At 37.7% G+C, this 18,900-nt stretch overlaps 1 protein-coding gene across 1 annotated transcript in view; it reads left to right on the top strand.

The window, feature by feature from the left end:
- Positions 1 to 18,900, top strand: part of pcca (propionyl-CoA carboxylase subunit alpha) — an 88,102-nt gene that overhangs the window by 56,771 nt on the left and 12,431 nt on the right. Inside the window, exons 10-17 of the mRNA XM_039672505.2 lie at positions 4,224 to 4,326; positions 6,629 to 6,723; positions 6,951 to 7,101; positions 8,558 to 8,701; positions 11,168 to 11,242; positions 14,648 to 14,716; positions 14,803 to 14,878; positions 14,970 to 15,183. Coding sequence (XP_039528439.1) covers positions 4,224 to 4,326; positions 6,629 to 6,723; positions 6,951 to 7,101; positions 8,558 to 8,701; positions 11,168 to 11,242; positions 14,648 to 14,716; positions 14,803 to 14,878; positions 14,970 to 15,183 — 927 coding nt within the window. The remainder of the gene's footprint in view (positions 1 to 4,223; positions 4,327 to 6,628; positions 6,724 to 6,950; positions 7,102 to 8,557; positions 8,702 to 11,167; positions 11,243 to 14,647; positions 14,717 to 14,802; positions 14,879 to 14,969; positions 15,184 to 18,900) is intronic.

Below are 18,900 nucleotides of genomic sequence, written 5' to 3'. Positions count from 1 at the left end.
TCTAGGTGAGATGCTGAAACACAGCACACCGGAGCTGCAGGTGGCGCTGCTCAAACTGTTCAACATCGTACTCCGTTCAGGCTGTTTTCCTGACATCTGGAGCCAAGGACTTATTACCCCAATTCACAAAAGTGGAAATAAATTAGACCCTAATAATTTCAGAGGCATTTGTGTGAGCAGTAATCTGGGGAAGTTATTTAGCAGTATTTTAAGCAATAGAATTGTAAGCTTCCTTAACGAACACAAAGTCCTGAGCCCGAGTCAGATTGGCTTCATTCCAAAACACAGAACTACTGACCACATTTACACCCTACACACCCTAATCAATAAACACATAAAACAGACCAAAAACGGAAAAATATTTGCATGCTTTGTCGATTTCAAAAAAGCATTTGATTCTATTTGGCACAACGGATTATATTACAAACTTTTACAAAGCGGTGTAGGGGGTAAAGTCTATGACATTATAAAATCAATGTATTCGAACAACAAATGTGCAATTCGAATTGGCAACAAACATACAAAATTCTTTACCCAAAGGAGAGGAGTGCGGCAGGGCTGTAGCTTGAGTCCAACGCTGTTCAACATCTACATTAATGAACTAGCGGTGCAGTTGGAGCAGTCTACAGGCCCTGGACTCACCCTTACAGGACAGGAGCATCAAGCTCTTGCTGTACGCAGACGACCTGGTGCTGCTGTCACCCACTGCACAGGGACTACAGCAGCACCTGGACCTGCTGCACAACTACTGCCAGAACTGGGCCCTGGCAGTCAACCTCAAAAAGACCAACATTATGGTCTTTCAGAAGAAGCCCAGATGTCAGGAACACAGATACCAGTTCAGTCTAGGCAGCACCGGCCTAGAGCACACGATGCAGTACACTTGCCTCGACCTGGTCATCACTGCATCGGGGAGTTTCAGTCTGGCAGTGAATGCTCTTAAAGATAAAGCTCGCAGAGCTCTATACGCCATTAAGAAGAAATTCCAAAACTCTGAATTACCAATTCCAATCTGGTGTAAAATCTTTGATAGTGTGATTCAGCCCATTGCGCTGTATGGAAGTGAGGTGTGGGGTCCACTCAGTGATCAGAGCTACACTAGATGGGACAGACATCCAACAGAAGACCTACACACAGAATTCTGCAAAATGATACTAAAACTACAAAGGAAAACACCCAATAATGCGTGTAGGGCAGAATTAGGCCGATTCCCATTGATTATTAATATGCAAAAAAGATCCCTCAAATTCTGGATGCATCTAAAATCAAGTCCCACAGAATCGCTACATTTTAAAGCATTACAGACCCAAGAACTGAACCCCGAAAAGAGTCTTCTCAGTCAGCTGGTCCTGAGACTCACTAACTCGACTAACCCTATAACACTCACCAGTCTCAGACCAGCACTGCTCCTCACACACAAATCAGAATAAACCAAATTACTAAACATTCTAAAAATACATATCTGGAACATTGGGATCAGGAAACCAAAACACAAAGTAAACTACAATTCTATCGAAATCTGAAATCAAATTATGAAATGGAGGAATATCTCCAGAGTGTGAGAGACACAAAGCAGAGACAGATCCTGAGCAAGTACAGGCTGAGTGAACACAGTCTAGCCATCGAGACCGGCAGACACAGAAAGAGCTGGCTACCCCGAGAGCAAAGGGTGTGTGTTCAGTGTAGGACAGGAGAGATCGAGACAGAGACACACTTCCTCCTCCACTGTCACAAATACAGCTCGATCAGAGACCTCTACTTCAAAAAACTTAATAACTTAATACACAACTTTACAACCATGACTGAAGTAGAGCAGATAAAGATCTTACTAGGAGAGGGACAGACCGCAGCACTGGCTGCCAGATACGTGTGTGCGTGCCACAGCCTGAGAGACAGTAGGTGAATGTGTGTGTGTGTGTGTGTGACCTCAGTGTGTTTCCCTAATGTCCACCACAGTGACCCTCAGTAATGTGTGTATGTGTGTACATATATATATATATATATGTTAAAACACTGTGGTATCAAACGTTCATAGAAATTATAATCTGTTACACTGTTATTTTTTGCAATTAATTTAATTTGTACATTTTACAAATAGAGAGAAAGAGAGAGAGAACTAAAAGGAGAACTAAAAGGGGTGACTCAGGGCAGAGTATGGTATAGAGGGACTGATTTGGTATAGAGCACACCTCATAACCTCAATCACAGATATACAAATCGGAAAAAAATAACATTTCGTTAAAAATCCAAAAAGACATTGTCTCCACAGACCGTCATATATTCTTGTGTGTTATATACATTCCCCCAGCTGAATCCTCCTATTATAAAGAAGAAACCTTCTCCATCCCGTAGGAGGAGATCAGCCATTACCAAACTACCAACTAAAGGGAGTGTGTTAATATGTGGCAATCTAAATGCCAGAACTGGAAATGAACCAGACTTTGTTAAGGGAAACAAATATATCACAAACACCAGCCTCCATCTGCCCTCATACTGTACCACCTAAGACACAATTATGACAAATTAACAAACAAAAGTGGGAAAATCTTACTAGAGCTGTGTCGATCACTGGGCCTGTATATAGTGAACGGACATATAAGGGGAGACTACTTTGGGTCCTACACCTTTAACTCTTTCTTGGGCAACAGTACTGTAGACTACTTTATTAAAGACATTGACCCAGTGCATCTCAGGGCATTCACAGTCAGTCCTCAAACACCTCTGTCAGACCACAGTAAAATTACACTATATATAAGACAAACTCGTCCCAATGAATCACACCGACAGCCCTCACACTTATTGAAGCTGCAACCACCCTACAATTGGACAAAGAACAGCACAGAAAATTATCAAAATGCAGTAGAAAGTAAAATGATCAACTTATTATTAGACAAATTCATAATGAACACATATTCACAAAATAAATTAGGCATAAATCTGGCCCTTAGTGACATTTCCAAAATGGTCCACCAATCAGCATCCAAATGCAATTTAAAAAATAAATCATCAAAAAGGAAACCAAAAAACACCAAAGAAATGTGGTTTGACAGCGAGTGCAAACAGCACTGTCTGCTGGCCCAACCAAATTATACAATTACAAAAACAAAATTAAATTAACTATTGGAAAGATGCTACTAAATCACAAAAGAAGATTGAACTCTATTTAAACCTGCAAAAGACATTATAAACCAACAGAATACCTGAGTTGTGTGAAAGACCATAAAGTGAGAAAGACCCTAACCAGATACAGGCTGAGTGACCACAGTCTGGCCGTAGAGAGAGGACGGCACCGGCAGAGATGGAAGCCGCGAGAGCAGAGACTGTGTTCACTGTGCTCTCAGAGAGAGGTGGAGACAGAAGAACACTTCCTCATACACTGTGATCATTATCACAGCATTAGATCAGATTATTTCTCTAGATTCCAAAAACTAGATCCAAATTTTATGGCATTGCCAAATTCAGAAAAATTAATTCATATTTTGGGAGAAAACTCTAGCTCAACAACATGACATCATGACTTTTGCGTAAACATACACGCCACTTTCGAGTCAGGTGGCGTGTTATCTCTACGCATTTTGAGCTATCCGCTTGTATGCGTGTATGTCTACGCCATTAACGTCCGCGTCATTCTGCGTGTCTGTACACGCAGTCAAATCTCCAGTCATAAATGCCATTAACCCCAGTGACGGTTAGGTTTAGGGACGGGGTTGAGGTAAGTCATATATTTATATAACGTTAGGTCAACGGCGTTCATAAACACGCTGAAAGGCGATTATGCGTCTTGATAGCACGCCAAAAATGGAAATACGAATTGGCGTGGCATACACACGCTACTTCATGAGATCAGTCTGAGCTCAATCACAACAGCAGCAAACTATGTAACAGCCTGCCACAAACTACGAGAGTCAACCAGTGGACAAAACTAAAGTCAGAATGTTGGTTCAAAACTGTTTTGTTTTGTTTTTTTGTTTGTTTGTTTGCTTTCTGATATATACATGTATTTCATGCATTACTGGTTCATTTACTGATTATTGGCTCATTGCCTGAGAGAGAGAGAGAGAGAGAGAGAGAGAGAGAGAGAGAGAGAGAGAGAGAGAGAGAGGGAGAGAGAAATGTGAAAATAAGAACGTGGATCAAAGTATGTTAACTTTTTTTTTAGGTGTATGAATTACAATTTTTGATTGTGCTTTTAGAATGCAATGAAGTTTTATGTTTTGTTTCAGGGAAGGCTTTCGTTTCTCCTCTCAGGAGGCAGCATCTAGTTTTGGAGATGATCGTCTGTTGATTGAGAAGTTCATTGATAACCCCAGACATATTGAGATTCAGGTATTTACTGGTTAAGACCACCTTGATTGTGTATGCGAACAATTAGCCAATCTTTTATAAAGTAAGAATAATAGTATAATATCAACATGTCTGTAGTGAGCTAAAAATATGGCAGAAGGATTTGGGCATTAATATCAATGATGATGACTGGCGGTACATAATATCTAATGTGGGTAAGAACAAGTTAGGGGGAAATTCCTTCAATACAAAATAATACATATATATTATTATACACCATCTATGTTTTACAGGATGGGGATAGCTGGAAATAAATAATCTGTGTTGGAAATGTAATGAAGAAGAGGGTACTTATTTACATATGATTTGGGAATGTTCTTTAGTTCACCCATTCAGGTGTAAAATTCTGGCAGTACTTGAAGAGTGGATGGGGTCCAATTTACCTGTGGAACCACGATTATGCCTTCTTGGAGATAAATCAATAATACCCAACACAGAAAAAAAAAAATTTACCCTTATTAAGAGTGGCTGTAATACAGCTGCCAGGATGATTTAGCGAAATTGGAAATGCCCCAAAACCCCAGACCTTAAAGACTGGGTTGATGGGATGGTTGAAATTGCTTCATATGAGAGCATGTTGGGGAGACTGCATAATGAAGGAGAAATAAAAAAAAAAAACATGGGACCATTTTTGGCAGCATGTAAATAGGACTGCTCAATAATTGTTTAATTTTCATGTGCTTTTGTTTTGGTTGTATTCCACTGATGGGGACTAGTGGCGGAGTGTGTAATTGCAAAGGTTGAATAATAAAAAAGAAAAAAAAAATAAAATAAAAAAAGAAGAAGAAGTAGTTAAATAAAGCAAAATGTGGTTTAGTTCCTTTAATAAATAACCAACTTTTGCCTAGATTCCAGTTAGATAACAATCTTGGTATTCTTTCAGCCAGTTTAATGAGTTTTACAATAGTCTTCAATGAGTTCCTATATAGTGCTCTTGAAAAGTCTGGGGCTGGTAAGACTCTTTTGAAAAGTCTCTTATCAGAATTTCATTATTGGCTACTTATGTTTATTTATTTATTTATTTTTTTTTTTTTTGTGGAATATTATTATTGATATTGTTTTCTTGACTTGTATGTAATATATTGTTATTTATTTTGGCGGAATGGGTTATTGTGGGGGAAAAGCTTTAACTTTGATTGTATCTGCTTTATGTTAATGCTTTGAAAAAGTTGATAGATAAATGTATATAAAAAAGGCTGCATTTATCGATAAAACATACCGTTTCAACAGTAACACTGTGAAATATTATTATAATTAAAATAAGTTGTTTATGTATTTTAAAATATTATTTATTCCCGTGATCAAAGCTGAATTTTCAGCATCATTACTCCATCCTTCAGTGTCACATGATCCTTCAGAAATCTCTCTAATATACTGATTTTGTGCTTAAGTAATATTTTGTTAATCATGGGATCGATGTTAAAAGCAGTTGTGCTATTTAATATTTTAGTTCAAGTTCCCAGCGACTAAGACCCCATTTACACCTGGTATTAAAATGCGATCTGTATCCAGATAAGTTATCCGGATAATAAGTACCGATTCCATTTACACCTGGCCACATAAATGTGTTTTTGCAAAACGGATATAAATCCGATCTTCAACTCCTGCGTTATATGCAGATTTAATGAATTGCATGCCACCAAAAGCAACAGATCTGAGCTGCATTTTATTGATCATCAGCTAATTTCAAAATCAAAGACATCAATAAGAGAGAGTGGCAACAGGCCTGGTAAGATAATTTCGTTTCTTTACTAGAAGATGTGTTAACTAAGTCTGTGACTTACTTTCACTTTTATTTGTGATGTTTGCACGTTGAATAGACACTCAGCTGCTCATCTGCGGTGATGCGTGTTGCAGTAGCGCCGTCATATCTGACTATAACATGATAGCCTATATAACACGCTCTCACTCGTTTATTTTTTAGCATTTTTGGGAGGAGTAAAATATACATATGTGGTTTCAACAACCAGATTGCGTTTACACCTAGTAAAGATCCGAACACAATGTGAGCCAGACTACCTCCAGATGTGGTCAGGCAGATCCGATCGCAATCTGATCTCAATGTATTTACACCTTGCATTAATATGCGTTTTTTTATTATCCGGATAACTTATCTGGATACAGATCGCATTTTAATACCAGGTGTAAATGGTGTCTAAGTGTCCAATGAGACTCTTTTACACCATCTTTCTCTACAGCAGAGACTATGTTCTTTTGACTGTCATAGGATTTATTTTGAGTGGCCACAGTGTGGATATTTGTGCTTCCATTCTGTTTTCTGCAGGTGTTGGCAGACAAACATGGCAATGCACTGTGGCTGAATGAGAGAGAGTGCTCCATCCAGAGAAGAAACCAGAAAGTGGTGGAGGAGGCACCCAGGTTTGTTTAATTTTTTTTTTGCATTTATATATTGTATAAATCTAAAGTCGACCTGAGAGTTGTTAATACATGGCACCAAAGTCTTGATGCGAAGTATGAGGCTCTCACCCCCGGAAGAAGGGGAAAAAAAATTGAAATTAAATAAAATCTTGAATCAAATGAGTGGACAGCAAGCACTCCACCTTATGCGACTATTTACATTGCTATAAGTTTATGTGTCTGTTTAGCACCTTTCTGGACCCTGACACTCGGAGAGCGATGGGAGAGCAGGCCGTCTCTCTGGCTAAAGCAGTGAAATACTCCTCAGCTGGCACTGTGGAGTTTCTTGTCGACTCCAAGAAGAACTTCTTCTTCTTGGAGATGAACACACGTCTACAGGTTTGTATGTGGATGAGTATGTTTGAAGCACATCCTTTTTGCTTTCTTGAAATATCATTGCATTACATTCAGGGTTTGTAATTAACTCCCGCCACCCCACCAAATGTAGGTGATAATCAATCATGGTGGGTAACGACTGATTCATTTTGCTGCGCCATTCATGTAGTTTTCCATTAAATTACATTTGACTCTGACAGTTACCCTAGGCTGAAGATAAATTAAGTTTTGCCAGAATACTAGTGATCAGGTTCTCTCTTTAGATTCAACTTGAGTATGTGAATGAAGTTTATTTCAGTATTCTGACTTTTGTAAGGAAACAGCTGATCACTTTATGAACTGACACACATACAGTAGCGTTTGCGTACAGTCGAATGCTTAGCATTTCAGTATCCATTTGATGGCGTGTATGGACGTATGCTATCGACACCTGCATTAGAATGTTTCATCTTTGTCCAGTGTCTGCACTATTTTCCCCCATAAGTTATTACTGATAAACATGTCTTACACCCACACCCACACCCACCATTTCTGTTAATATTTCTTGTGATTATGCTTTTGATTGCCCTCACTAAATATCCAGGCCCCCAATTGTCCAACACAATATTGAAAGATCCCCTCCATAGATATTTCTGATGTAATTATGTTACTGCTTGATTTCCAGCTTCTCTTTTTTTATTATTCCCTTAACTAAGACGCGTTGATGCATACCTGTGTCGTGCACTCAATTATTCTGGCGCGTGAGACACTTTGATAGCACTTAACTAGCCCAGTTCATTCAATATGGGCCAAGCAGAGAAGAGTCCAAACACCTCCACGTCTTCCCTATTTAAATACAGTTACACGAGTAGTGTAACTCGAGGACGGTGACACAAAATAAAACGTTGCACTTTTCTAAGAGTGTAAAGTTGATAACTATGGCGGAATACCACAGCAAGTGCTTGGGAGCACTTCGACTCTCTCGAAATGCTCTTCGAAATGCTTTAAGCTATGAACTTTCAGGATGTTTTAATGGTAAGTCCAACAAGTCCTCTTATGTGTAATTTCTATTTAACAAGTCTAGTACCCAATCTTGATCTTGTCACCTCTCTAGAACCCAGAGCTACAGAGGACATCAAAGTGTCTATAAAGCTCATTAGTGTGGACCTCCCAAAGGGAAACAGGCAGAATTATGGAGAGGGGCTGCACTGCTCTGGGCAGGAACAAGTTTTATTATTTCCGCTCAGGTTTAATGAATAGTTGTTAGTGGCGCTGTCTGGTTAACAAGAGTCTTTTAAACACCTATGTTAGTGTTTGAGTGCATTTGGTGGGAGACGGGTTTGTAGTGTTTTCATTCTGGTGATAGATTCCTTTTTTTTTCTCCAGTAAAATTAAATCGATGCAGTATGTACAGTTACATTTGTACACAGCAGTCCATGTATTATTTTACGATGTTTGTGAGTGTGTCCTTCTCTCTCAGGTGGAGCACCCCATCACTGAGTGCATCACAGGACTGGATCTGGTGCAGCAGATGATTCGCATTGCAAAGGGTTACAAACTCCAGTACAAACAGACCGACATACCCATAAATGGCTGGGCCATCGAGAGCAGAGTCTATGCTGAGGTAAACCAACAAGCAATGAAATGCTTAATACAGTGTGTTCTTAGTATTTATAATGTCAGTCATGGACTGATGTTTCAGTTGGTTTTAATCTCAAATATCTACAGATAATGGTGCCCTCGTGGCTGGGTAACTGAAAATCAATTATAAATCAAGTATCAACAGTCCTGTTAAAAACGTACACTCACCGGCCACTTTATTAGGTACACCTGTCCAACTGCTCGTTTACACTTAATTTCTAAGCAGCCAATCACATGGCGGCAACTCAGTGCATTTAGGCATGTAGACATGGTCAAGACAATCTCCTGCAGTTCAAACCGAGCATCAGTATGGGGAAGAAAGGTGATTTGAGTGACTTTGAACGTGGCATGATTGTTGGTGCCAGAAGGGCTGGTCTGAGTATTTCAGAAACTGCTAATCTACTGGGATTTTCACGCACAACCATCTCTAGGGTTTACAGAGAATGGTCCGAAAAAGAAAAAACATCCAGTGAGCGGCAGTTCTGTGGGCGGAAATGCCTTGTTGATGCCAGAGGTCAGAGGAGAATGGCCAGACTGGTTCGAGCTGATAGAAGGGCAACAGTGACTCAAATAACCACCCGTTACAACCAAGGTGGGCAGAAGAGCATCTCTGAACGCACAGTACGTCGAACTTTGAGGCAGATGGGCTACAGCAGCAGAAGACCACACCGGGTGCCACTCCTTTCAGCTAAGAACAGGAAACTGTGGCTACAATTTGCACAAGCTCATCGAAATTGGACAATAGAAGATTGGAAAAACGTTGCCTGGTCTGATGAGTCTCGATTTCTGCTGCGACATTCGGATGGTAGGGTCAGAATTTGGCGTCTACAACATGAAAGCATGGATCCATCCTGCCTTGTATCAACGGTTCAGGCTGGTGGTGGTGGTTTCATGGTGTGGGGAATATTTTCTTGGCACTCTTTGGGCCCCTTGGTACCAATTGAGCATCGTTGCAACGCCACAGCCTACCTGAGTATTGTTGCTGACCATGTCCATCCCTTTATGACCACAATGTACCCAACTTCTGATGGCTACTTTCAGCAGGATAATGCGCCATGTCATAAAGCTGGAATCATCTCAGACTGGTTTCTTGAACATGACAATGAGTTCGCTGTACTCAAATGGCCTCCACAGTCACCAGATCTCAATCCAATAGAGCATCTTTGGGATGTGGTGGAACGGGAGATTCGCATCATGGATGTGCAGCCGACAAATCTGCGGCAACTGTGTGATGCCATCATGTCAATATGGACCAAACTCCCTGAGGAATGCTTCCAGCACCTTGTTGAGTCTATGCCACGAAGAATTGAGGCAGTTCTGAAGGCAAAAGGGGGTCCAACCCTTTACTAGCATGGGGTACCTAATAAAGTGGCCGGTGAGTGTATATGCTTCATAAAAGCTTTTGTTTTAAGATGTTGATTTATATATTTTGCAGTAGGATGCCAGTCGGAAACTTCAATTTTAGATTTCCCATCGAGTCTGGGCTTGCATTAATTGAAGCAGTTGAGACAGCCTAAATCCATAGAACTATTGCAACTTTTCCAGGATGCTTGGAACAACTTTAAAAACTGTATTACTGTGCAAATGTACTTTGGAAAAAGATTGCTTATTTATCTTTGTGTAATATTTATAACTGTTTTAAATGTATATAACTGCATCGGACATCCTGTTTTCTAGCTATCAGCCCATATTCCAATGCATGTTGTTTGTTAGTACGTGGGTTAATCTCACAGAACCTGTGATGAACATACCCATGAGAACTTTCTGCCCAAAATAAATAAGGGGGAAAAACTGATTTACATCAATGGTCCTGAACATAGAATTCATTGACTTTGATATGACGTTATTTTCATATGTGATTTATACTCTATTGCCAGATTTACCCACATAAGTGTTGGTTATCTTTCACGGATATTTTGAATAGGTCCTACCCTACTAAAGGATCTGTCTTCATGATGTATTTGGCAACGTTTTTTTTTCTAACGTTCATCTTTAACATGATTTCCCCATTTTTATTTTAAAAAACGATTAAGTGTGATACAGAGCATTTTCACTTCTTCAGCCGAGCTGCTTAATCCTCGACTCTCCTTAATCCGTGTCTGACAAACTGGCTTGTGTGTGTATATTTATTATAGCCAGACATGTTTATAAGCCTGAATAACACCTATTCAGATGTTGAAATCATCAATATTCAGTAAACTCACCCCAGCCCAGTGTGGGTCTTCTGTCTCATCTCATCATGCTGAAATATGCTGGCCCAACTCAACCCATTGTGGATGGCAGAAGTGTTTGTTCCTGCCAAAGATGAGAGAAAACGAGCAGACCTTGTTAACCCAGCTTAACTTAGTTTGACCTAAGTTAAGACCTAAGCCTTGAGGAAAGGCACTTGACCTTTTGGTTCCTGTGTTTTATTTGAAAGCTTATATCTCTCTATCTTTCTCTTTTTCAGGATCCATACAAATCATTTGGGCTTCCCTCCATTGGTCGGCTGTCTCAGTACCAGGAGCCGCTCGACTTGGCTAACGTTAGTACACAAATCTGTTTGGCCATTTTTTGTGTGTGTGTACGTGCGTGCAGAGGAGAATTGCTTCGTTTGGAATAGGGGCTACTGTATCACAAGCTATAGTGATGACAGAACATTGGCCCTCATTTATCAAAAGTGCGTACACCAAATTCCCAGCGTACACCTTGCGTACACTCAAAACCACGATGAGTTTGAGATTTATCAATATGGACGTGGGCGTACGGCACGCTCGAATCCTACACCAGCTCAGGAGGTGGTGTACACACGTTTTGAGTTAGTGAGGAAATGCGCAGAAAAATTCCTAACACCACAAAACGCACTGACAAACTAAAAGATATGATATATTATGACCCACTGTAAAACAAACAAACAAAAAAACAACATAGTAATTATAAACTTCAGTGTTTATTTTTGTGTAACGTGGACAATGTTTAATTTGTGTGACTTTACCAAAGCATTTGATTTGTAAGTATATGTATTTCTTCAGTTGCGAGCCTGTGGATTTTACCCTGACGTTTCAGGATTATCCCCGGCAGGTGCGCACGGACTGGGTTCGGTAGCCTAATGAAAGGCTTTCAATGACCAAAAAATATTTCATACTGACAAAATAATAAAAAATACGTTCTTCTTCTTTTAAATGATAATAATACAAATAATAATAACGACATCCTTCTTCTAAATAACAACAAGCATCATTAATACAAATCATAATAATACGAAGAATACTATTACAAATTGTCATGCAATTATTAATGTGAATGAATGGTACTTCACATCACATCATCATCATCACTATTATACATGTGACGTGATTCGAAATTGAATGCTAATTTCAAAAGACGTGCTGTAAAATAATTAGGGCTGTGCAAAAATTAATTGCGATTAATCGCATCCAAAATAAAAGTCTGTGTTTACATAATATATTTGTGTGTGCTGTATATAATTATTTTCTATATATAAATACCTATGCATGCATGTATATATTTAAGAATTATTTGTGCTTAAATTCTGTATATGTATATAAATACATATTCTATTTTATATAAATATAAATATTTTATATACGAATAACACATTTTCTTAAATATATACATACATGTGTGTGTATTTATATGTACAAAATAATTATATACAGCACACACAAATATATTATGTAAACACAGACTTTTATTTTGGATGCGATTAATCGCGATTAATTTTTGCACAGCCCTAAAAATAATGCATTGTGATAGGTCATTTCGGCTCCACGTCGGAGAAGTTTGTCTTCTTTGCCGTCTTCCATGTGTCCATGGCGTAAAATGAGGGCGTGGGGGGAGCGGAGACTTGAATATTTTGGGGCGTGATATTCTAATGACGATCGTTTTCGGCCGCGGGATTTATCAAGGGCAGGCATTGCGTACACCTGGATTTCAAAGGTACGCACATCTTCATAAATCAGGCGATGAGAGGAGTGTAAGCATAATCTTACGCCAACATATACACCCGTTTCTACGCAAGATTGATAAATGAGGGCCATTGTGTGCTCACTTCACATTATGAACTATAGGTCCTTCTGCTAAAATCTTAAGCCCAATTTTTTTTTTTTTATCTTTAGGTAATAGGTTGTTTACAAATTGACATGATTGACAGAGATTTACACTGTCACTGGTAGTTAACACAAATGCATCTAGGTTGCAAAATGGGTGCCAAATGTAAAAATAGTTGTTTTAATTCATTAATTTTCCCAACTCAAACAATATAAAGTTAAAACTCTAATCGTAATATGAATAAAAAGTACTCAAGTAATTACATTATTACTTTAATTTGTGCTCATTTGAGTTGGCTAACATTTTATTGGGGCTCTTCATACTTATGGAAAATTATGATTTGTAGTAGTCTAAAATTCCTCCAGTCCCCTACACTCTGCATAGTCAAGCATTTTCAAGTGACAGTGAATGTGTTTGTGTAAGTTTCACACATCAGTCTATTAAGAAAGGACAGGTAGACTCGTCCTCTTCAATGAAAGATCACTAGTTTCTGGGAGCTGCTCAGAACAGGATGTTTTTAATTTTAGAAACACACACACACACACACGCACACACACAGGCACATAGACGCACACAGACAAATGATGTTTTAAATGTCTAAAGAAAGCAAACACGACTGAGGATATTTACATTTATTCTTTTATTTATAGGCAGGTCCAAAAAGATGTCATTGTGTGATGTTTAGTGGTTATTAATAGTTTTTTGTTCGTTTGTGATTTTTGCCTTAAAAAGGTTTGTTTTGAAAAATTGACATGGAAATGCAGGACTCATTTCATGGCTATATATGAACATTTTCTGACATTATGCTGAAACAAGTTTTTGGGGTAACACTTTATAATAGCTGCCCACTTTTGATCATTAGTTAAGCATTAATGAACAGTTAATTCGTCATTTATAAAGCATTAATAGAGAATAATAACAACAACACATTAATTAATAAGCAGTTTATAAATACAGCTATAAATACTTTATTCTTATTCATACTTTTTTAATGATAAATTTATTATTTCTAAATTAAGTATTGCATTATTTACAAAGCAGTAATTTAGGAGTTGTAAGTGGTTCATAAGATCACTTAGAACGTGTAAGTAAATAATTGATAAACTATTGAAATGTACATTCATAGATCTTAAATATTTCTATTTTCTCTATCACTGTGTTGTGTCTTTTTAGAAGTAAACTCCTTTGTAAATGCTTTACAAGGCATAAATAGTCCTCACTTTAGATAAGCTCACAAAAATAGTTAACTGACCACTACTAAATGCTTTATAACTACCTGAATTAACCATGAATTACAATAGAAATGCATATTAATAAAGCATTTATCAAATAGTAGTTATTACTATTTACTACTTTAGTAAATTTACTATTTACTACATTTAATTAGTTTATTAATTAATTAGTTTACTTACACTTTTTAAGGGATCTTATGAACCACTGACAATTCCTAAATAAATGGTTTATAAATTTAGAATTGATAAATTGATCATTTAACAAAGCATGAAAATAGAATTATTAAACACATAATAGATATGCTTATAAATCAAGATTAAAGTATTTATAGATTTATAAACTGCTTAAAAATGTCTATTAGTGCTTTATAAATGATGAATTAACTGTTTACTAATGCTTAACTAATGTTAAATAGTGTGCAGTTATTATAAAGTGTTAACGTTTTTGGAAATTAAGCTTTTTGAATGATAATTGTCATTCAGCCTTGCTTTTGGCTTGCTCAGTTGGGGTTATTTAGTGTTTAGCAATGTTGTTGATCTGTGTTGTACTACTTTCATGTTATCACTGTGAAGCTGCTTTGATACAACCTGTATTGTGAAAAGCGCTATATAAATAAATGTGACTTGACTTGACTTTTCTCTTGAAGGTTCGAGTAGACAGTGGAATTGAGGAAGGAAGTGACATCAGTATTTATTATGATCCCATGATTTCCAAGGTAATAGAATAGTAATATCAGACCATCTTAACAGTCTCATTTGTTTTAAAATGTCAGATGGATTTACTGCTGTTGTCATTGACTAGCTGGTCACATACGGTAAAACACGAGAAGAAGCTTTGAAGAAAATGGAAAACGCTCTTGATAATTATGTCATTCGAGGTAAATTACATAAAGTAGTATGCAAAAACATTTAATGTGAAAATATTCCAAATGCAAATTTCTTTCATTTCTTATTCTGTCATTTGCTCAGGTGTGACCCATAACATTCCTCTACTGAGAGAGATCATTGTTCACCCACGGTTTGTGTCTGGTGATATCAGCACTAAGTTTCTCCCGGAGGTGTATCCTGATGGGTTCAAAGGTCACATGTTAACAGCAGGAGAGAGACGGGAGCTTCTGGCTACGGCTGCGGCACTCTATGTAGCAGCACAGCTTCGCTCTCAGAAGTTCCTGGGAGATCTGAGGTGAGAGACAGATGGGGCATCTGGATTACACACGCTGAAAACTACCAGTTACGATGGTTAGGGGCCTATACTGCACTCTTGTAGCATTTTGTCTTTTTCCCTGAAGTTTTTTGCAGCACCAGTAATTTAGTTAAAGGGTCATGAAACCCCCTATTTCAGCTGCAGTCAGTTCTCAGTTCTCACCACATTTTTTGGAAAATGCTACAGAAGTGGAAGTGGGCGTGGTTAAGGAGAGACCGTCAACACTGCACCGGCTTCTGATTCAGACAGTTTTATTTCTGAAAATTACAATTACACACAACATAATGTACACATGGTTTTGTAATCTCACTGTAAATTGCATAAATACAGACATATCCCGTGACGGCTGTAGTTTAATGCACAAATAAATGCACAGCCATTCACATTTGTTCTTTGTCGAAAAAAATATATGAACACGCTGTTGCATCTTTGATGACTTTTTAAGGCTTATTTTGCTTCGTTTTTGTAAGCTGTTTGATCAGTTAAATTGCCGCTAAGACCGGTCACATTCACAGTGTGGATGAATCGTGTTTGTACCGAAGACTCAAGAGAACTTATGTGAAGCAGAAACTCTTACAAAGCAAAAACAAACACTTATTTTTGATCCATTAATGTATCTCGCTTACTGAATGCGATCTCACAGTTTGAAGCGCCTGTCATAGGTATTCAACACGTGCTGTCATGAATAATTAAGCAAGGCCTCTTCTCATTGGCTAAGGACGCGCTGTCTCATTAATAATTATGAGACACAAGAAAACATCACATCCTATGATGCAGACACAAAGACAAATTTAAACCTGAAAGTTGAAAATAGCTCAAGTTTAACATTTATTAGTTTTCTAAACTAATGGATGCTAACATTGACTTCAATGATGTTCACACATGTTTGTGGGTTTCATGAACCTTAAAACAGTATTTTACATTTCCCAGTTATCTATGACTCTTATTAGATCTTCATTAAACAAACATAAAGGCCCATTCACACTGATTATAACTATACCTACCTATATACATTTAATAATCGTTCTCATTCTATTAGAATAGCGAAGTCCACATCACACAATAAACAGAACGTTATCGTCCTTTGGTGTAAATGCCAATAAAGTTACTGTTATAGTTGTAGGTCTTACCAATGACTGCTGAATATCGAATTGGCATTGATATGTAAACATGGGTGTTCACTTATGAATGTGCTTAGTTATGATATCATAACTAGAATGATATTTGAATAACCATTTCTCATTTTAGCTTGGTTTTCATAAATCGACTGGTGTGTGTAGTGCACATTAGAGTCTACCAGTACATCATATAATAATCCATCAACATTTTTGTCTTCATAAGAGCTTGGAAAATCCGGTTTTCCATTATTTGCTTAATGTTTTCCATCAGGTTTTCATTGTTTTGTGTTTTAAGACACTTAAAGAGCCCCTATCATGGATTTTTGAAAATGACTGTTCATATGGTGTGGAATATAGCTCTAAGGGAATGAAAACATCCTGCAAAGATTTATATCTGAAAGTGCACCAAATATAAAGTTATTGTCTTTCAAAAGTGAGAGTCGACTCTGAGTCTATGAAATTAATTGTTTTTGAAACGAGTCATTAGCTGTTGCATCGTGACGTAGAGAGGTCATTGGCTGCGCCCAGTTACTGCGCACACAGACGGAAGTGTAAACTTGAAATACTTCATCATAGCATCATGTCGAGAAGACACTGTGTTCTACAATGCAAAGATAGTTCAGCCACTTTGTTTTCATTTACCAGGGACGAGCATGTGAAGAATCGGTGGTTAGAGTTCATATTTGCAACGATACCACAACAGTATAGCCCGATTGTGTTCTCATCATTTTAATTACGAATCGTTCAAAAACATAAATGAATGTGGATTCGCAAGCGGTTGTTCCTGAAGGAGGGCTCAGTAACTTACTTACCCAGTGTATATGGATCAGCTTCCTCCTATGAATCACAACCTGTAAGTATTTTTAATAATTGTTGCTTTTATGGGTTTTGAACGGTTTTGTAGCGTCGGGCGCGAGGAGGGAAGGCGCAATAAGAATGTGTGTGTGTAAATTACGCTCAGCGCAGCTTCTAGGTCTCCAATGTCAATTTTTTTTAAATATGTGAAATGTTTGTGGCTGTTATTGGAGTGGTCATAAAGACTAGAGTGTCTTGTAGTACTGCAGTGCTTTATCAATATGTTTATGCGTTATGCTAACAAACAATAACTGACTGGGTCTGTCATCTGACCAATCACCGCCGATTAGCGTCACACAAAGGAGTGGTTTGGAAAAATGAGTCTTTGTACGAATCATTTGGGAGTCGGTGAGCAAATCAGTTAAAAATAAATGCATATTATAAGACAAATAAAGTGTTTTTTTATCCTTGCATGCATGTTAAACTGTTTTTGGGAACTCCTAAAACAAAAATAGGACCATTTCAAATGTTATGATAGGGGCTCTTTAAACATTTTTCTGCGATGTTTTGAATGTTGATGTTGATAAACTGCTGATAAAAGTATGTCAAAAGGGTAAATTTGTATAGCTGGCACACATAAAAGATGATGTATTGGTGAAATTGTTTGAAAAATTATGACAGTCTTGATAAAATGAGTCGATTCTAAACGAATGGCTAATGCTTTGCACCATATGGCATAATTTTTCAGCGAAAGTGTGAAGTTATTACATTAGTTATATTGTAGCTGTAAAATGACTAGCAATTTTTGCAAATGAAAAACAAAGGATTTGTTTGTTTGTTTGTTTGTTTTTTGGTTAGTTTTTTTGAAGGACACAATAATGTAACAAAAATTTAAATATGTATAAAAATACGTTAGATAATGTGAGAAGAGTCGGAAGGCCTAGTGAAAAGTGTTGTAAAATGCCAGCAGAAGAAATCCTTATTGTTGAACAGTAATAAATAATCTAATTGGATCTTCTCACCATCCAGCGTTTTCAGACAAATTTCTAAAGATTTGCGGCAGTCTAGAATCTTTCATAAGAGAGAGAGAGAGCTCATGTCTTGAGGGTGCACCATTTTCCATATGAAATGTAAATACAAAGCTTCAGACAATAACCACCTTGTACAAACAAACAGGAAATGCGCTTAGCAATAATCCTTTTACAAGCATACAGCACTGTGAATAAACATCTAGTGTATGCAACTATCAAACTGCTTTGAAAGTAACCTCTCAACACAAGTTGTATGTAATATAAAATGGTCCGTTTAGTCTAAATTAATTGGTTGGCAATGTACCTTTCAAACTCTGCCAATAAAACACTCATGAATTATTCTTCATTTGGAAAAGAAGACCAATTTACACTTGTAAAAAAGATGTAGAGAGACCATCTGTCTAAACATCTCTACAGTTTCCCCCACCACTGTCTCTTTTCTCTTTTTTTATGCGTTTCAAAAGTTATTGGTGGGGGGTTGGCTTTCTCTTTGTAGTGAATGCAGCCCACCATAGTGGAAAAACACAGCATTCCTCCTAATACATTTACTTTAGGTCTCCTAGCAGAAGAGCTGTCAGTCAAACAGCCAGTGACTGGGTGGTGTGTGTGTGTGTGTGTGTGTGTGTGTGTGCGTTTGTTGTGTTTTTAATTCATCTGTAGAGGAGAGAAACTGTATAATTGAAATTATTATAGTGAGAGATTTGTGAGTGAAGAGATTATAGTGAGAGGAAAAAAGAAAGTGGATTTGTTAC

The sequence above is a fragment of the Pimephales promelas genome, chromosome 6, assembly GCF_988280905.1.
Source record: "Pimephales promelas chromosome 6, fPimPro1.hap1.1, whole genome shotgun sequence".
NCBI classification, from domain to species: Eukaryota; Metazoa; Chordata; class Actinopteri; order Cypriniformes; family Leuciscidae; genus Pimephales; species Pimephales promelas.
The sequence above is the reverse complement of the archived record's forward strand: the minus strand, read 5'-3'. Positions and strand labels throughout refer to the sequence as shown.